This window comes from Herpailurus yagouaroundi, unplaced genomic scaffold (genome assembly GCF_014898765.1).
Source record: "Herpailurus yagouaroundi ecotype Mexico unplaced genomic scaffold, PumYag 67702, whole genome shotgun sequence".
In the NCBI taxonomy this organism is placed as follows: Eukaryota; Metazoa; Chordata; class Mammalia; order Carnivora; family Felidae; genus Herpailurus; species Herpailurus yagouaroundi.
Genome location: NW_024420501.1, coordinates 569,056 through 587,230, shown reverse-complemented (window position 1 = coordinate 587,230; position 18,175 = coordinate 569,056). Strand labels below are relative to the sequence as shown.

Sequence of the window (18,175 nt, the reverse complement as noted above, 5' to 3'; positions counted from 1 at the left end):
GCCCCCTGCACCCACTGTCTGAAGGAGAGCAGAAACACCTGTACCCTTCTTTATCCTTTTCTGCCTTCAGGGAATGGCCACCTTAGAGGACACATGACCCACTGCCCATGTATTCTGTCAGTGATACGCTGCACATATTCTAGAACAGACCTGTGGACTCAGTGGCAATAAGTGAAGTCGAGGTTTCCATAGACCTAAAAGAAGGTGTGGAGTCTAGCCAGATTGTCTCAGGAGAGGAAGAGAGTAGTGAAGGCACAGTTGCTGGAGGAAGGGGTGTTACTCCCGTGGATGTGAGTGGAAGTGAGCCTCCAGTAGTAGAGGATGCTGATACAGCTGGGATTCTGCTCCGGGCAGATGTCACGGCGTGGCTGGGCAGAAGCATGGAACTAATAGATTGGCTGTGGTCAGTTGCGGGAGGTGAGCTACTCATTTTGCTAGAGGGTAGAGGTTGAGACACAGTCTTGGAGTTGGCAGTCGCAGTGGTTCTGGAAGATGCCTCAGGGGATTTGGAAACGTATAGGCTGTTATCTGTGAGTTTAACAGACACAGGGAGAGAAGTTGGGAAGCCAGTGCTGATGCTGCCCACTGCAGGTGTAGGGGTGGTTTCGGGGAGTGCGGTGCGTACAGTAGCAAAGGATGGTGTTGTAAAGTTAGTGAACGAGCGTGTCGACGTCCTGTCAGAAGTCAGAGATGTGGACTCTGACAGCTTTACTGTAGAAGAAGTTACAATGTGAGGAGTACTGGATACAGTTGACAGTGGAGAACCCGAAGGGAGAGTGGATAAAATCCAAGCCAGCGTGGGTGAACTAGGAGCCTTTGAAAGTATGGATCCTGAAGTAGCACCAGAATGATTCGATGGGAGTGTGGTCCCAAGAGTTACGGATGTCGCTGTTTTCTCAAACGTGTGCTTAGTATCAGCCAAAGTGATAGGGATAGATCTTGAAGATATTGATGAAGGGCTGTCAGACATCCCCAAGGTGGGAAGAAATCCTGACGTGGAAATTGATGGCTTTGCCATAACATCTCCAGATACAAGACCAGTCTGAGGGGCTGCGAATGTTGATAAAGACCCAGGAACAAGGTATGGAATCTCCGTTTCCGTCTTATGGGGTGTAGGTACATGAGTACTGGTAAAAATTGGAAATTGAGAACCTTTAGCTGTGGGTGTGTTCCAGGAAGTCATAAGCAGAGGTTGGGTGTTACTAGGTGTGGTTCTTGTTCCCAGAACTGGAAATTCAACCATTTGGGATGTAAGAGGAAGAACAGTCTTTGGAGTGGAGAATTTGGCTTCCATACGATGAGGTGAAAAAAGAAGTGATGTCAAAGAGGGTGGAGTTGCAATGGATGGAGTCCACGGAGAGTACGAAACAGGGGTCTTCACAGATCTGGCACCTTTTGTTGGTTCAGCTGTTGAAGTATTTTCTGACCAGGAAGTCTTCTTTTCTGTATTGGAAGAAAGGTAAGTGGTGGCTTTGACCCTTTTTGTGTATCCAGGAGTGCTCTTAAAGCTAGTCAAAGACGGGGGCACCTGAATACTCGAGGAAGTATGGGGATGACCTGATGGAGTAGATGAAAACACACTTTCCAGGGCATCAGTTCCAGAAGAAGTATTTGTGAGGGCTGTTACTGTACTACTGCTTACAGGAGACAGGGAGTCCTTGGTAGTCCCAGGTAATATGCCCAGAGTTGCCGTCTCATTTTGTGATGACTGATGGGTTGTTGCTAGAAAGGGTGAAAATGTGGTCTTTGGAATGGAAGAAATCGCTTCCGTGTTCCTAGAACTGAGTAGAGAGGAGGCAGTGGTGCCTACAGATGGAGGTGCTATCCCCGCCATGATAGTGGTTGGGATGGTTTTCACGGAGGGAAAAGTTGACTCTGTCGGAGAGGAAGAGGATGTAGGTGTGATCCTGGAGGACACCTCTGTCACTTCTGAAGCAATGAAAGCAGAGGAAAACAGCGTGCTTTTTGAAGCAGGCCTAGGTGTGACATCCAGTGTAGATGCCGGTACGGTCATAGTAGTCCTAGGGGTATTTGAAGACAATAATGAAGAGAATGACCCAGCTGCTGCGGAAGTGTCAAAAGAGGCAGCTGGAGGTGAGAAAGCAGAGCCACTCACTGACATTGAGGACATCTCAGACATAGGCGCAGAAGTGGCTGTGGAGGGACTTTTCGGGCAATCTGGGTGTGTTGTTTTAGAAGAGTTAGTTACTAGTGTTGCAGGAGTTTCAGAAACTCTTTTGGAGGCAAAGGCAGTGACGCCAACTGGCAGTGAGGACATCCGGTAGGTAGGAATGGACGTTGCCATAGAGGTTTTCCCAAGAAGTACCGTTGGTACATTTGGAGCAGAAAGGGCTGTAGTGACCCCATCAGTAGAGACGAGTGTAAAAGTGGCACCAGATGGTCCAGTTGTAGAAAGAGACAAGAACTCAGGGGAGGTCTGTGTGCTTTCAGAAATGGGAGAGGCGCCTGAAGTCAGCTCCGTTTGAGTCTTAGGGGGAAGCAAGTTTGAAAGAGATGTGTTGATGTCTACAGGATTCGATACTCTGGTTGTCCTGGAAGTGACGGTAGACATTTCTGGAATGTGAGCATCTCCTGTGTGGCTTGAGAGAGAGGTAGATGTAGTCTGTATACTCCCAGAAGCGGGAGGTGAAGCTGAAATCCTGTCAGGTGGAGTTGCAAGTGGGAAGTCTGAAGGTGAACGTGTTTGATGGGTGGAAATTGCTGGGCTCTCAGCAGCTCTTGTATCTGTCATTTCCAAGGATGAAGTACTCTGGGAGTCTGAAATAAAAGGATTCTCCGCTGGGGACATTTCTGTCACCTCCATAGTTCTAGAGGTGTTTCCCAGGGATGTGGTCATCTGCTCTTTGTCAGAAGGCAAGGTAGAAACGTCAGTCACTAATGGGGTGGGGACCAGTGTGTTTCCAAGATGCGCTGAAGATTGAGAAATGTGATCATCTACTGAAGTACTAGCCTTATGGGCAGACGTGTCTGAGGACATGGTCTCGTCAACAACAGAGGTTTCTGTGGTGCTGGTCGCCAAGCTAACAACATCCCCACTACTGCTGAGAGTGTGCAGAAAGCTTAGAGCGTGGGTGGAAGTCTCCTCCACTTGAGATACAGGTCGGGTCGTCACTGGTGTAAACCGAGTTGAGATCACACGGGTGGAGGACACAACAGGAATGTTGTCAGAGACAGACTTAGAGCAGACAAGAGTGGGTGTAAATGGGGTTACTGTGTCGGCCGAGGTGAGGCGATGGGTGGTCTCAGCCTTAGTTGCCACGGGAGTAGGAGGTCTCCACGAGGGGACTGGACGTTCTGTCAGAGAGAGGACTGTCGCGGGTGTTTTACTGATGGAGATCACTGTGGCTTCTGAAGTGGTGTGAATCGAGCGTCTGTGTGTAGGCATGCCGTGGCTGGTTGCCGAAGCAGTCTGACCCAAAGGTGACACTGAAGCTGTGGTCGCAGGAGCTGATGGCACAGGGGTTGCTGAGGAATGGGTAGCTGTAGGCTGCGGAGGCAAGATGCCAGCAGGCAAGGACATAGCTGTCATGTCTGTAGGGAGAGTGGCAAAACTGGTCCCCAAAATCCTTCTGGTGGAAGCGCCCAAGGGTTCAGGGAATGTCTGTGCGCTCCCAGAAATGGGAGATGGGGTTGGATTCCCCTCAGGCGAAGCCTCTGAAGTCCCATGTGCTGTGTAGGTGTGGGTGGAATGAAAGATTTCTGTGGTTCCATCATATGAACTCTTAGGTGTGGTCTTCATCGATTTTGGAGAAAGCCAACTTCCTCTCACCTCAGTAGTTGCAGTTCCATTCTTCAATGGGATAGTCAACTTTTCTATACTGGGAAAAGGGGAAATGGCCACAGAAGCTGTTACCCTTTGTGCAGATTCATCCGTTGCTTCCGGCATTGTTGCAGAAGGAGAACGCTCAGTTGTCACTGCTATAGTTGATTTTCCCTCAAGACAAGGGGCAGTTGTTTCTTTCCTTGTCACAGTAGCCTCATATCTTTGTGTTTTTGCAGACTCTGCTACGGGGGCCGTTGTCCCTCCACATGCAGTCGTGCCACTTGTCTCTGTTAGGATGGTCTCAGAAGCGCTCTCCTCAGTAGAAAAATTTGGTTCAGTGTCAGCAACGGTAGATGCATCTACTGGGGGAGCAACTGTCTCCCTTGGCGTTGAAAGAACCTCACTCCCAGCTGCTGTAGACATAGGGGTAGTTTTTAGTAGGAAGGTGGTAAGTTTAAACTCAGGCAGTGTGGTTACAGATGCGGGTCTTGAAACTGTGGAGAAGTTAACAAACAACCACGCAACTGTCGAGTTGGATAGAGCTCTTGTGTATCTGTCTGTAGTACCATCAGCGGTAATAATAGCATTGGCGACAGGGGTAGCCTCACTTTCTGAGGGTGCTTCTGGTGGGATACCAATAGGACTAGTTGTGGACGAATGTTCTGCATTAGAAGCACTCCCATGGAATGCTAGCGTCAGCAGGGTCTGGTCTGGCCTGGAAGCCCAAGTGGCTTCACCGGTGGAGAGTAGTTGGGCACCATCATCAGTTATGGATGTGGGACCAGACTCATATGCCTTGACTGTGGAAGCTGATCTAGTAGAATTCAAAGAGGGCATGTTTCCACCATCTGTGGGTGTATTCTGGGTATGTGTCGGCCCAGGTGTTGTGGGGGGGAGCACAGTTTCAGCCACCGTGGTGGCAGGTGTGACTCCAGGAGTCGAGGCTGGATGTGTAGTCTCAGCGTCACTAACTGTCTGTACATCCTGAGCTCCGGTGAACGGAGAGGATGTCCTGAAAGAAAGGGCCATAGAAGAGGCCTTTTCTGGTATGAAAGTAGATATCGTATCCTCCATTCTGGGTGAAGAGACGTCCTGGAAATCTATAGATGTCAATTCTGCCTCAGCTGTTCTTAGCACAGGCATCATCTCAACGGGCCTCGTTGGGAGTGGTTTTGAATGAACTGTAGATGTTATTTCTGTGTCAGTTATTGCCAGTGTCGATGCTGTCTGATTTCTAGGAAATACAGAATGCACTGGAGCAACTGTGGAGATGAGCACAGACCCGGGTGGGAATGCGGATACAGTCCCAACATGAGTAGCTGTAGCCGAAGTCTGTTCCACCGTGGACCGAGGCACTGTTCCAGCATCTGTAGATGTAAGAAACTCCTGGCTAGCTGTGAAGATAGAAAGTGCCTCAATACCTGTGGATTTCTGCCTGGGCCAAGATGTTGTAGATATGGGTGTTGACTCAACAGATGAGAACACAGATGTCGTCTTCATAATGGCCGACTGAGATCCAGTCACTGAAGTTTTGGGTATAATTGAATCCTTGGTAAATCCAGATGTGTACGGAAAATTAGTAGCTGCAGTTTGAGGAAATGTCTCAGTAGCAATGGCTTCAGCCATTTTTGTTGTCCCGGTGCTCTCTGAAGATGGGGATTTAGTTATTTTCATGGAATTGGTGGTAGCGCCCGTGGAGGTACCCTTGGTAGGCAGAGTGATGGCTGCTGAAGTTGACAAACTGTCTGCCGTGAATCTAGCAGTCCCCGCTACGGATGTCTTTAATAATTTGGGGGCAGTCACTGTTTCCAGAAGTGGAGACGTTGTATTGGAATATGATACGGTTGCATAATCAGTTGCAAATACAGGCATGCTTTTAAACATCATTGTAGAAGAATGTACTGTCTCTTGCGGTTTTAGTCCAGTAACTTGGGATGGAGTTGTCACATCTATTTGTTGAGAAAGAGTTGTACTCATTTCTTGAGTTGTTATATTTTCATAAACAACTGAAAAATGAGAAAGCACGTGTTACTTTGGATTCAGCTTTGGAAGTCAGAGACAATTCTGTTAGAAAGAGCTCTATAATTTTTTCTTATATTTTTAAGAGGAGATAAACATCTGATATAATCAAACCACTTGACTACTTGGTTTTTCTTAAGATAATTTTCTACTTTCTAAAATCTCTATATTGTTCTCAAAATGCCCTGGTTAAGTAACAAGTAGAAGGACATCCATTTCATAGTGTCTCCATTAAAAATTGGAGGCACCGCTAAAGGAGGGATGAATGCTAGAGTCACGTACTGATTAAGAGGTTTAGCGCTGGGAAATGCACCAATTTCTTGAAAGACACAAGTGATCAAGACTCATTTAAGAAGAAATAGGTAACTTGAATAGTCCCGTATCTATCAAAGAAGTTGTACTGTGTAGTTAAAAGTCTTCCCAAAAGGAGGGACAGCTTTGGATTCAAATAGATGTAGTTTTTTTTTTTTTTTTTTAATTTTTTTTTTAAACATTTATTTATTTTTGGGACAGAGAGAGACAGAGCATGAACGGGGGAGGGGCAGAGAGAGAGGGAGACACAGAATCGGAAACAGGCTCCAGGCTCTGAGCCGTCAGCCCAGAGCCTGACGCGGGGCTCGAACTCCCGGACCGCGAGATCGTGACCTGGCTGAAGTCGGACGCTTAACCGACTGCGCCACCCAGGCGCCCCTCAAATAGATGTAGTTTTAAATCCTGGTGCCATCATTTTTCATTATGTAACCCTGAACTAATTGCCTAACCTCTCTGTGCTGCAATTTACTCCTCTCTGATGTGGAAAAATAACACCTACCTTATAAAATTGTTTTGAGAACTGAGCTAATGCATATAAAACACTTAGTATAGCACCTGGCACACGGTAAGTGCTCAAAAAGAAATTTAACTGCCATAAAGGAAAGTTTCAGACTTGGTCAAATTTCTATTACTCTTCTAAGCTGTATAGATTAAAGATATTTTGACCTGGAACCTCAAGCTTAAACTTCTTGAACATGCACTACACACACACACACACACACACACACACACACACACACACACACATAGCTGTCAATAATGTATGTACATATATATAATAAATTTGTATTATGTACATTCCAAGCATACACAAAAATAGAAATGTCAAAAGGATATGATAAAAATAAATAGAAATAGAAGCTTTATAATATCTTCTTCCTGCACTCTGATGTACTGTCTGTGTGCCCCCCTAGAATTGTGTACCTCACTTTGAAGACCACTGGGGCCTAGATCTTATCTCAATTCAAGTGAATTAAATTTAACAAGTATTATGAATGCTATTCTGGGTCGTGTGAGAAAGAAGTATATAGCTCTCACAGCATGATTCCTTCCCTCAAAGCACTCACACTTAGAAAAGTCTTATATTACTAAAATGTTTTTAGACAAAATATAACATTTTTAAACAAAACACTGAAAACAATAAAAAATAATAGTACACTGTATAATAAAGTGAACAATTTGGGGCGCCTGGGTGGCTCAGTCAGTTAAGTGTCCAACTCTTGATCTCAGCTCAGGTCTTGATCTTAGGGTCGTGAGTTCAAGTCCCGTGTTGGGTTTTGCACTGGGCGTGAAGTGTACTTTAAAAATAAATAAATAAGGTGTGCCTGGGTGGCTTAGTCGGTTAAAAATCCGACTTCAGCTCAGGTCATGATCTCACAGATTGTGAGTTGGAGCCCCGTGTCAGGCTGTGCTGACAGCTCGGAGCCTGGAGCCTGTTTCAGATCCTGTGTCTCCCTCTCTCTGTTCCTCCCCAACTCATGTTCTGTCTCTCTGCATCTCTCAAAAATAAATAAATGGGGGAAAAATTTTAGTAAATAAATAAATAAAGTGAACAATGGAATATAACCAGGTTCCAAATGTCTCTGAATTGCAGTGGGAGAGCAGTGCAGTGAGAGATCAACACAGGCTTCAAACTAATGAGGAAGCTTTCTTCTAGAAGATGTTGGCCTTTGAGGAATGATGGGGTGTGGGTAGAGAATCAATGGCACGTGGCAATGAATATGGAGGCAGCGGAAGATCAGTCTAGCTAGGAAGGAGTATGTTGGGTAGGGCTGGGAAAGAATGTCAGACTAGGATGTAACTTGAAGGGGAGGGTGGAGAAACAGGTAACAGAAGATAATGTAGCAGCTTCCACACACTCACTATGAGCCAAACACTGTACTAAATGCTATCCCATTTCTTTTTTAGTAGTTTTCTTGAGTTTATTTATTTTTCTTAGTAATCTCTACATCCAACGTGGGGCTCAAACTCATGACCCCGAGATCAAGAGTTGTGTGCTCTTCCAAATGAGCCAGCCAGGCACCCCATGCTATCTCGTTTAATACACCTAACAACCTTATAAGGTGGATATTACCATTACTCCCACTTTAGAGGCGAAGAAACAGAGTATTGGCAACCTTACACGAATTGCTCAAGTTCACAGTTCAGACCAAGGTCTGTCATCCATGCTCTTAAGCACTCCACCCTTGGAAAGGATGTAGATTCTTGAGTGAGGAGAATGAAATGAATAAAAGTAGTCTTTAAAGCAAATGACTTTCGTGGCAGTGTACAGGATGGGTAGGAACAGGAAGGCACTGAAAGCAAGGAGATTCTTTAGGAGGCTGGTAGGGTCCTATTCCTCACCTCACTCCCATCGACTCTGAGCCAACCCGACTATCCATCGCCTCCATACTTGCACTTGAGAGGTCAAGCACTGCTGGCCGTGGCCACACAAGGGGATGAATTAGTGTTTCTATAAATTCCTGATCACCAACCCCAAATAAGCCTCTCACACTGCCCAGCCACCCTACTATTTTCTCTGCTCAATTTTTGCTACTACTCTCTACAATAACTATTTGAAGCCTTCCTCATTACCAAACTCTGCCCCCTCGCCCCGTGTTTATTCCGTAACTGTGCCCCTTACTTCATAGGACGAAATAATTGAAGTGATCAGAAACTCAGCTGTGCTACTGTCTCAGTTATCCCTCACCGGCAGGTATGGCTCCTTTCCTTAAGGAGCCTTTCCTTCCTGATTTAAAACATATTCCAGTCTCTTGTAATACAAAATAAAAGCCCTACATCGGGGGCGCCTGGGTAGTTCAGTCGGTTAAGTGTTCGACTCTTGATTTCGGCTCAGGTCATGATCTCACAGTTCGTGGGATCGAGCCCCGCATCGGGCTCTGCACTAACAGCGAGGAGCCTACCTGGGATTCTCTCTCTCCCTCTCCCTCTCCCTCTTCCCCTTCCTCCCTCTCTCTGTCTCTCCCTCTCTCTCCCTCTGTCTCTCAAAATAAATAAATAAACATTAAAAACAATAAAAGCCCCACATCCCTCTACAGGTACTGCCCTGTCTCCTTCTTCCCCATCACATCCACTTTAAAGAAAGTTTATCTATACTGGCTGTCTCCACCCTCCCCGGCTCCTTTCTTTAGCCCACACTGAACTGGGTTTTTTGTCATCATTCCACTGCACAACACCCACTAAGGCCACCAATGGCTTCCATAAGGACAAATACTATGGATACTTTTTCAGTCTTCATCTTACTTTACCTCTCAACAGTTTTGGACAATGTTGACCACTCCCTTCTTATTAAAATACTCCTTTCATTGATTTCCGTGACATAACATGCTCTTGGGCTTTCTCCTACTTCTCTGGCCACTCCTTTTCTGTCTCTTTTGCAGACCCATCCTATTTAACCCAGTCATTAAACATTAGAGTTCCTCAAAGCTTGGTCCAAGCACCTCTTCTCTTCTCACCCTGTGGTTTCTTTCTTTCTTTTTTAAAAAATATTTATTTATTTTTGAGAGGGAGAGACAGAGCGTGAGCTGTGGAGGGGCAGAGAGAGAGAGGGAGACGCAGAATCCGAAGCTAGCTCCAGGCCCCGAGCGGTCAGCACGGAGCCCGACGCGGGGCTTGAACTCACAGACTGCGAGATCATGACCTGAGCTGAAGTCAGACACCCAACCGACTGAACCACCCAGGCGCCCCCTCACCCTATGGTTTCTTCACACACCTCCATATTCCAGTTTATACCTATACACAGATGAATGACAAAGTTATATCTCTCGACCGGATCTCTGTTCTGAGCTCCACATCTGTATACCCAATTGCTTACTTGACATCTGTTGGCTATCTCATTAACCCTTCCAACTCAATATGCCCCAATTTGAACTCGGTCTTCTCTCCAAACTGGGTCCTCCGTCAGGACTCCCTCAGTGAATGGCATCATCATGCGTTCAGTTGCACAAGGCAAAATCCTCTCCCTCTGTCTCCTTCTTTTTCTCTCTCGCCTGCCATAGCCAACCCATAATTTTGTCCTATAACTCTTATCTCCCAAATAGCTCTTGACTCCATCTGTTTATCTCCATCTCTATCACTTACCACCCTGACCAAGCCCCCATTGGCCTCTCACCTGGACGACTGCACAGCCTCCCACCTGATCTCTGCTTCTGCTCTTGGTGCCCCTCCAGTCACTTCCATAAGAAAATCAGGGTGATCTTTTTTGAAATGCAGATTTGATCCTCTCTCTCTCTCTCTCTCTCTCTCTCACACACACACACACACACACACACACACACACACACACACACACATTTAGCTCCCTTTAGTGGCCTTCCATTACTCCTAGGATTAAAAACAAATGTGTTTCTTAATAGAGCTTATAAAGCTATACACAGTTTGGCCCCTACCTACCTGTCCAGCCTCACTTTGCAGGACGTTTCTCCTTTGTTTCTTGGGCTTCGGCCCACCAGCCTCGTTTTAGTCCTCCAGTATTTGGCATTCTCTTTCCCACCACAAGACCACCCCCTGTGCTGCTCCCTGTACTTGGAATGTTCTTCCCATCCTTCTTCATTCGATTAACTGCTCCTCATCCTTCAGATCCAAGCTCATGCATCACTTCCTCAGGGAAGACTGCTACCTCCCTTCGCCTCCAGGACTGGATCAAACCAATCTATTCTAGGCTCTTATGACAGCCCATACTTCTTTTTCACAGTAGTTGTCACATCTGCAGTTTTACACTGGTGTGTGCTTATCACTACTGTCTGTCTTCCCCACTACACCATGTGGGCAAGGACCGCCTCTTTCTTTGCTCACCAGTGTAACCTTAGTGCCTGGCATAGGGCCTGTCACATGGCAGGTGTCCAGTAAATATTTGCAGGCTAACTGAACAAGTGGATGACGAGGGGTTGGAATGAAATAAGTCATGTTGGGATTCCTAAAGGAAGAATTGACAGGTTAGGGTAATGAAGAAGCTTACGAGATGAAGGGGACGGAAATCTCAGAGAACCCAAATTTTGCTTTTGGGCAACTTGGAGAATAGCAGTGATACTCATAGAAAATAGGAAAATTGGGAAGGCGGCCTCTCTCAGAAGAAAAATATGCAGTTCTGACTTGGGTAAGTGGAATCTGGGGTGAAGAACATCCACGTGAAAATGGTGCATAGTAAAATTCAAAACTGAGTCATAATTTTTCTCTGGTTCAGATCACCCAGAATGAAATCATGCATATTTACCATTGGGAAGTTAGCATTTTGAATTTATCCACCTGGGAAGCCTATTACTTATGATGTAGAAATAATTAGGGTGGGGTAGACAATCTACTAACTTGTCTCACTGTCTTGAGCATTAAAATTACCTTTAATTTGCATATATAGAAATTCTGAGATGTGTGTAGGATGTTCTTTAGGATTTTGTGGTCATTAGCAAGTAGAATGAATGGCAATCAGAAGTCTGCAACTGACTGTACGGTCAGAGTTGACAAAAGTCACACATGTATAAAGTCACCACACACGTGTATAAGGGGAAAAGTCTACGTTATATAAAAAGCACTCTCCCACTTAATTTTCCAACATTGTTTCGATGATCAGAGATTCGCATTCTGTTAGGCCCCATCGAGAAACTGCTACACTTCTACAGCACAATATTTATTTCAAGCTTTCTGCCTTCAAATTCGTCCGTAACTACAAGCAGAGAGAGAATTGTCAGGGTTTTTTGGTTTCCATTTTTGCAGATGGCTTTACCACAGCCAACTGGCTTAGCAAAGCTGTTGAAGTGTCACTTATATCACATTTGAGGAGTGTGGCATCCCAGAGCCTGAATCACTCTCTGTGAATACACTAATTGTTGAGAAAGAGTACACAATTTCCAGTTCTTTACAAATGATTCATGATGGAGCTGCATTTACTTTTTAGGAAAACAATAAAATACTGAATACCGCAAAAGTCCAAGTTATCTTCTTTGATGCAATATTCAAAAAGCACCGTTACAGGAGTCCTGATGAGTAACAGGAAACTCTTTCAGAACACAGAGGATGGGAGTTAGGTATGATATTTTTATCTGAAGAGGGCTGAGCTATAGATGTTAATTGTTATTAACACTTCCAGTAAGCGTCTCAAAAGAAGCATAAAACTTAGAAAAGGAAAAACAGATGAATTGAACAAAATTGTCAACCAGGTGGCATTTTAAGTACCAGGTATCTCTTGGAAAATAATGCAACTTACATCACTTCACTCGAATCCGAAGCCTGGATTTATATTTCAGCAAACCTCCCATTGCATCTTTGAGATGAGAGTTTTTTCCCAGAGGGATTAGTGTACCAAGTTTTTCCTCTAGTGTCTTTATTAACAAATACTCAAGTCTTCCTTAATTAAAATCACAGAATCTTTTTTTTAACGTTCACGTATTTTGAGAGAGAGCACGTGAGCAGGGGAGGGGCAGAGAGGGATTCAGAGACAGAATCCAGAGCAAGCTCCACACTCGGCACGGAGCCCCACTCGGGGCTTGATCACGTCACCGCAAGATCCTGACCTGAGCTGATATGAAGAGTCAGATGCTTAACTGACTGAAGCACCCAGGCACCTCCAAATCACACAATCCTAGAACTAAGTCTTGGAGACTGTATTCAACCACTTCATTCAGATATTAGGCCCAGAGAGGTACAGTGCTGACAGGATGAGATTTCCACAGATGGAAAAAGTAGAGAAGTAAGACAGTGCATGTCAGTGTTTCAAGTATCTAGTACCCATAAGTGCATGCCCTCAATGTACACAGAACCACCACAAACCTAGGAGAATGAAGAGACTCTACCTTAAAAAAAAAACAAGGAAAGACAAACTTAGATAATAAAAGCCAAGTTCTGCACATGCTGAATAGCTCAAGAATAAGCAATCATCCAAAATAATTGAGACATAAACCTTAGAAGAGAGTATCACTGTGCTAAACCAAAACAGAAAGGTGCCCTTGCAGGCCTGGGCATTGAAACTCAATGGGAGTCCCAAATTATAGCCATGCCCTGAAACAATACCTGCCTTGAAGAATCATTCATATTCCAAATAAAGGCAATCCAATCAAACGTCAATAGCTTTTTAACCAAGATTTATAGGAATTAAAGATTATTTCAAACCCCAAGTCTGCCAATGAATTACAGCGGGTTAGAGAGATGTTCAACTGATACAGAAAAAGCATTTGACAAAATCGCACGTCCATCCATGATAAAATCCCTTGGCAAGTTAGGAACGGACAGCATATATATCAACCTGATAAAGAACATAACCAAGAAACTTACATATAAAATCAACCATAATGGTGAAAGACTGAATGTCTTCCCTCCAAGACTGGGAACAAGGCAAGAATGTCTGCTCTCACCACTTCTGGTCAACATACTATTGGAAGCAGAGACATTCCAGTAAGAAGAGAAAGAAATAAAAGGCATTGCAGGAACGCCTGGCTGACTCAGTAGAGCATGCAACTCTTAATCTCAGGGTTGTGAGTTTGAGCCCCATGTTGGGGGGTAGAGTTTACTTAATAAAAAAAAATTAAGTCATTGAAGATTACATGATTGTCCATGTTGAAAATCCCAAGGAATCTTTAAAAAAAAAACAAAAACAAAAAACTCTTGAAACTTAGAAGTGAGTTCAGCAAGGCTGGATGGTACAAAATGAGCACTAAGCCAAGAGTTCTTAGACTTGACACCAAAAGCATGATCCACAAAAAGAAAAACTGATAAATTGGACTTCATCAAAACTAGAAGCTTTTGCTCCATGAAAGCCCGTGTAAAAAGGATCTTAAAAAGCAATCTACGGACTAGGAGAAAATATTTGCAAAACATATATCCAACTAAGGACTAGAATATATAAAGAATTCTCAAGACTCAACAGTAAAACAAATCCAATTTTTAAAACTAGGCAAAAGACATGAATAGCTCACTGAAGAGGATGTACAGATGGCAAATAACCATAGAAAACGGTGTTCAACATCATAAGGCGCCAGGGAAATGTAAATTAAAACCATAACGAAACATCACTACACACTACCAGAATGGCTAAAATAATAAATAGTGACAACACCAAATGCTGGCAAGTATGGAGAGAAAATGCATAACTCATCCATTGCTGGTAGGAATATAAGAAGGTACTGGCACTTTGGAAAACAGCCTGACAGTTTCATAGAAAACTAAACGTGCAACTACCATACGGCTCAGCAATGACGCTACTGGGCATTTGTCCCAGAGAGAGGAAAATTTGTGTTTACACAAAAACCTGTACACAAAGACTGTAGCAGGGTGTGGTGGGGGTTTTTTGAGGGGTGGCTATAGCCAAAACCTGGAATCAGTCCAAATGCCCTTTAATGGGTGAATGTCTAAACAAACTGTGGAAAATCCATACCATGGAATCCTACCCAGCAATAGAAAGGAACAAACTATGGATACACACAACCTGGAGGAAACTCAAGGGAATAATGCTGATGCGGGGGGGGGGGGCCCGTGCAGAGCCAATGCCAAAAGGTTACACACTGTCTGATTCCATTTATTAACATTTTTGAAATGACAAACTTTTAGAAATGGTGGACAGATGAGGGGTTTTCAAGGGTTAGGGAGGTGGGGGGCAGAGGGAAGTGGGGAGAAAGGCAGGAGAGAAGTGGGGGTGTTTATAAAGGGCAACAGGAGGGATCCCTGGCAGGATTGAAAGTGTTCCCTGCCTTGACTGTGGTGCTAGATGCACAAATCAACACAGGGGATAGAATTATGTAGAACTTAATACACGCAAATGGGTACAAGTATTAAACTAGGGAAATCTGAATACGGTTAGCGAGTTGTATCGACATCCATATTCTGGTCGTTATGCTATAGCTTTGTAAAAGGTTACTCTTGGGGAAAACAGAGCAAATTGTACAAGGGATCTCCAGCTGCATGTGACTCTACAGGTATCTCAATTGAAAAACAAAAAAGGCAAATGCAAAAGCCCACACCGTGCAGGTAGTTGAGTGATAACTGAATGTCCATTCCTACTGGAAGGACCACAGAAGCCATGGAGTCTGGCCTCCATCTTTGAAGGGCTTGCAAACATGTTTTGCCACATTCATTCTGTTTCCACTTGTGAACAAGTGATCATTTGCACAAATGATTTGCATGAGCTTTGGCATTTCTGTATTAAAGTGGGGATAATCCACGCTAATTCACAGGGGCCTGTGGGCTTAATTGCCATTTGCCCCTTCACTCTAGACAAAATTGTATTATTGTAATCATTGGGAGCCAGAGAACAGAGGTATAGAGTAGCTGAATATTTATGAGGCATTTTGTTGCAGGTGTACCTGCCAACAGAATATTAAGTAGAACATTTGCTAAGGTACCAAATTCTGCTTATGATTTGGGTATATCACCTCATATTAAATCTTTGTGGTTTTCTAGCCTACATATTGCATCTGGCTTTTTCTTCCAATCACGACCTTTGGAAATATAATTCAGAATGTGTTTATTAGATTTGTGAGAGATAATAGTGACCAGAAACTGCTACAGACAGATCTGCCCATGGGGCAGAAGAAATACAAAACGAGCATCTTTAAGATGATGACAAAAATATACATGTTTCAAAATGGTGTCTGTATTCAGTTTCCAGGAAAGGACATGAAAAATGAATCCTGAGACAGGGAGAGAGACAGGTGAAACCTTCTATCTCTGAATCTATAGGAGAACGTCACCCTGTGCAGGGGAATACAAATAAGGAAGTTCAAGGAAACTACAAACAGCCTCTGCTTACCTTTCGTGATAAGAAAACAAGGAGAGCCCAGAGACTTGATATACAAGGGCCAAACCAAATTGCCTTTTAGCTAGTAGAACCCATAGCTATGGAACCTTTCCTATCAGAGCTGATAATTGCTTAGCGGGCTTAATAGTGGGCCAAACAAAGGCCTCAGAAAGTGCATGAATGATATAATCAATCTCTGCATATTCCAAGAATGGTTAGTTCACAGTAATTCTAAAGCAGCTGGAGCATTAGATCTCTTAATAAACCTGAGCAAATCAATAGCTCCACCGATACAGGGGCTCTGAGTTTCGATACAGTGCAGCTTTCCCGGGATGGGCTTGGTTCATGTTATTCCACTCTTTTCCAAGGGGATTTCTCAACTCCATAACCAGGGGCTCATTTCATCTGAGCGCCTTTGGGAAGACTCTTCGTCTTCGTACATTCACAACTCAGAACAAATCCTTTGCCGGATCATGTGTCTGAGCTAAGATTAGGCAATTATACTCAACATAACCTGGAGAGGAAATTCAGGTTGTGCTCAGTCCCTAATGGTCACCTCAAGAAATTCCTGTCACCAACCATTCCTTTTTAAAACACTGTAGACTTTGTCACAGCTGAAACCTGGAAATAACTTCAAAGTCCTTCAAAAGAGAGGTCATAGAATAAATTATAGGAGACCCTTACTCTCTCATACTAACCCACACCCTCCTCCCAAATAATCAGGCAACTCTATGTTCTGTATTTTCTGATATGAGAATGCCTCCAAAATATATGATTAAATGGATTTTTAAAACAGATACAAAGACTATGCACATAATGATGATCCCAACTGTGAAAAAGAAAAACAAAGACTATTTACAGGTAAACCAAGCTTTACATTGTGTCTGCAAGGATACAGAAGACATTGTTAACATTCATCACTTTCAGGGAGAGGCACTTAAGGCAAGAGGTTGATGAGAAAGGAGGCTTTTACTTTTTTTTTTTAATTTATTTTAAAAAATTTTTTTTTAACGTTTATTTATTTTTGGGACAGAGAGAGACAGAGCATGAACGGGGGAGGGGCAGAGAGAGAGGGAGACACAGAATCGGAAGCAGGCTCCAGGCTCTGAGCCATCAGCCCAGAGGGAGGCTTTTAATTTATGTCCTTACTCATTGTTTGAATTTTTACCAGTGTATCTATTGCTTTTACTTTAAAAAATAAATCCATCTTTTAAAAAAATTTTGTGGGAATGCAAGCTGGTGCAGCCACTCTGGAAAACAGTATGAAGGTTCCTCAAAAAACTAAAAATAGAACTACCCTACGACCCAGCAATTACACTACTAGGCATTTATCCATGGGATACAGGTGTGCTGTTTTGAAGGGACACATGCACCCCCATGTTTATAGCAGCACTATCAACAATGGCCAAAGTATGGAAAGAGCCCAAATGTCCATCAGTGGATGAATGGATACAGAAAATGTGGTATATATATACAATGGAGTATTACTCGGCAATCAAAGGGAAGGAAATCTTGCCGTTTGCAACTATGTGGATGGAACTGGAGGGTATTGTGCTGAGTGAGGTCAGTCAGTCAGAGAAAGACGGAGATCATATGACTTCACTCATATGAGGACTTTGGGAGACAGGGAAGATGGGCATAAAGGAAGGGAAGCAAAAATGATATGGGGACAGGGAGGGGGACAAAACAGAGGAGACTCATAGATGTGGAGAGCAAACTGGGGGTTGCTGGAGGGGTTGTGGGAGGGGGGATGGGCTAAATGGGTCAGGGGCACTAAGGAATCTACTCCTGAAATCATTGTTGCACTAGATGCTAACTAATTTGGATGTAAATTTTTTTTTGGATGTAAATTTTAAAAAATAAAAAATAAAATGAAAAAAATAAAAAAGAATTTTTGCTACTTAATAATAAAATAAAATAAAATAAAAATAAAAATAAAAAAATTTTGTAATGTTTATTTCTTTTTGAGAGGGACCAAACACGAGTGGCGGAGGGGCAGAGAGAGAGGGAGACACAGAATCCAAAGCAGGCTCCAGGCTCTGAGCTGTCAGCGCAGAGACCGATGCAGGGCTCGAACTCATGAACCGTGAGATCATGACCTGAGCCAAAGTTGCACGTTTAACTGACTGAGCCACCCAGGCACCCCCAAAAGAAACCCATCTTTTTTAAAAAAATTTTTTGGGGCGCCTGGGTGGCGCAGTCCGTTAAGCGTCCGACTTCAGCCAGGTCATGATCTCACGGTCCGTGAGTTCGAGCCCCGCGTCAGGCTCTGGGCTGATGGCTCGGAGCCTGGAGCCTGTTTCTGATTCTGTGTCTCCCTCTCTCTCTGCCCCTCCCCC

The 18,175-nt window shown here is 44.0% G+C and overlaps 1 protein-coding gene across 1 annotated transcript in view; it reads right to left on the bottom strand.

Moving 5' to 3' along the window:
- The window catches only part of ADGRG4 (adhesion G protein-coupled receptor G4), a 100,190-nt gene that overhangs the window by 61,429 nt on the left and 20,586 nt on the right, over positions 1 to 18,175 (bottom strand). Inside the window, exon 3 of the mRNA XM_040468564.1 lies at positions 151 to 5,790. Coding sequence (XP_040324498.1) covers positions 151 to 5,790 — 5,640 coding nt within the window. The remainder of the gene's footprint in view (positions 1 to 150; positions 5,791 to 18,175) is intronic.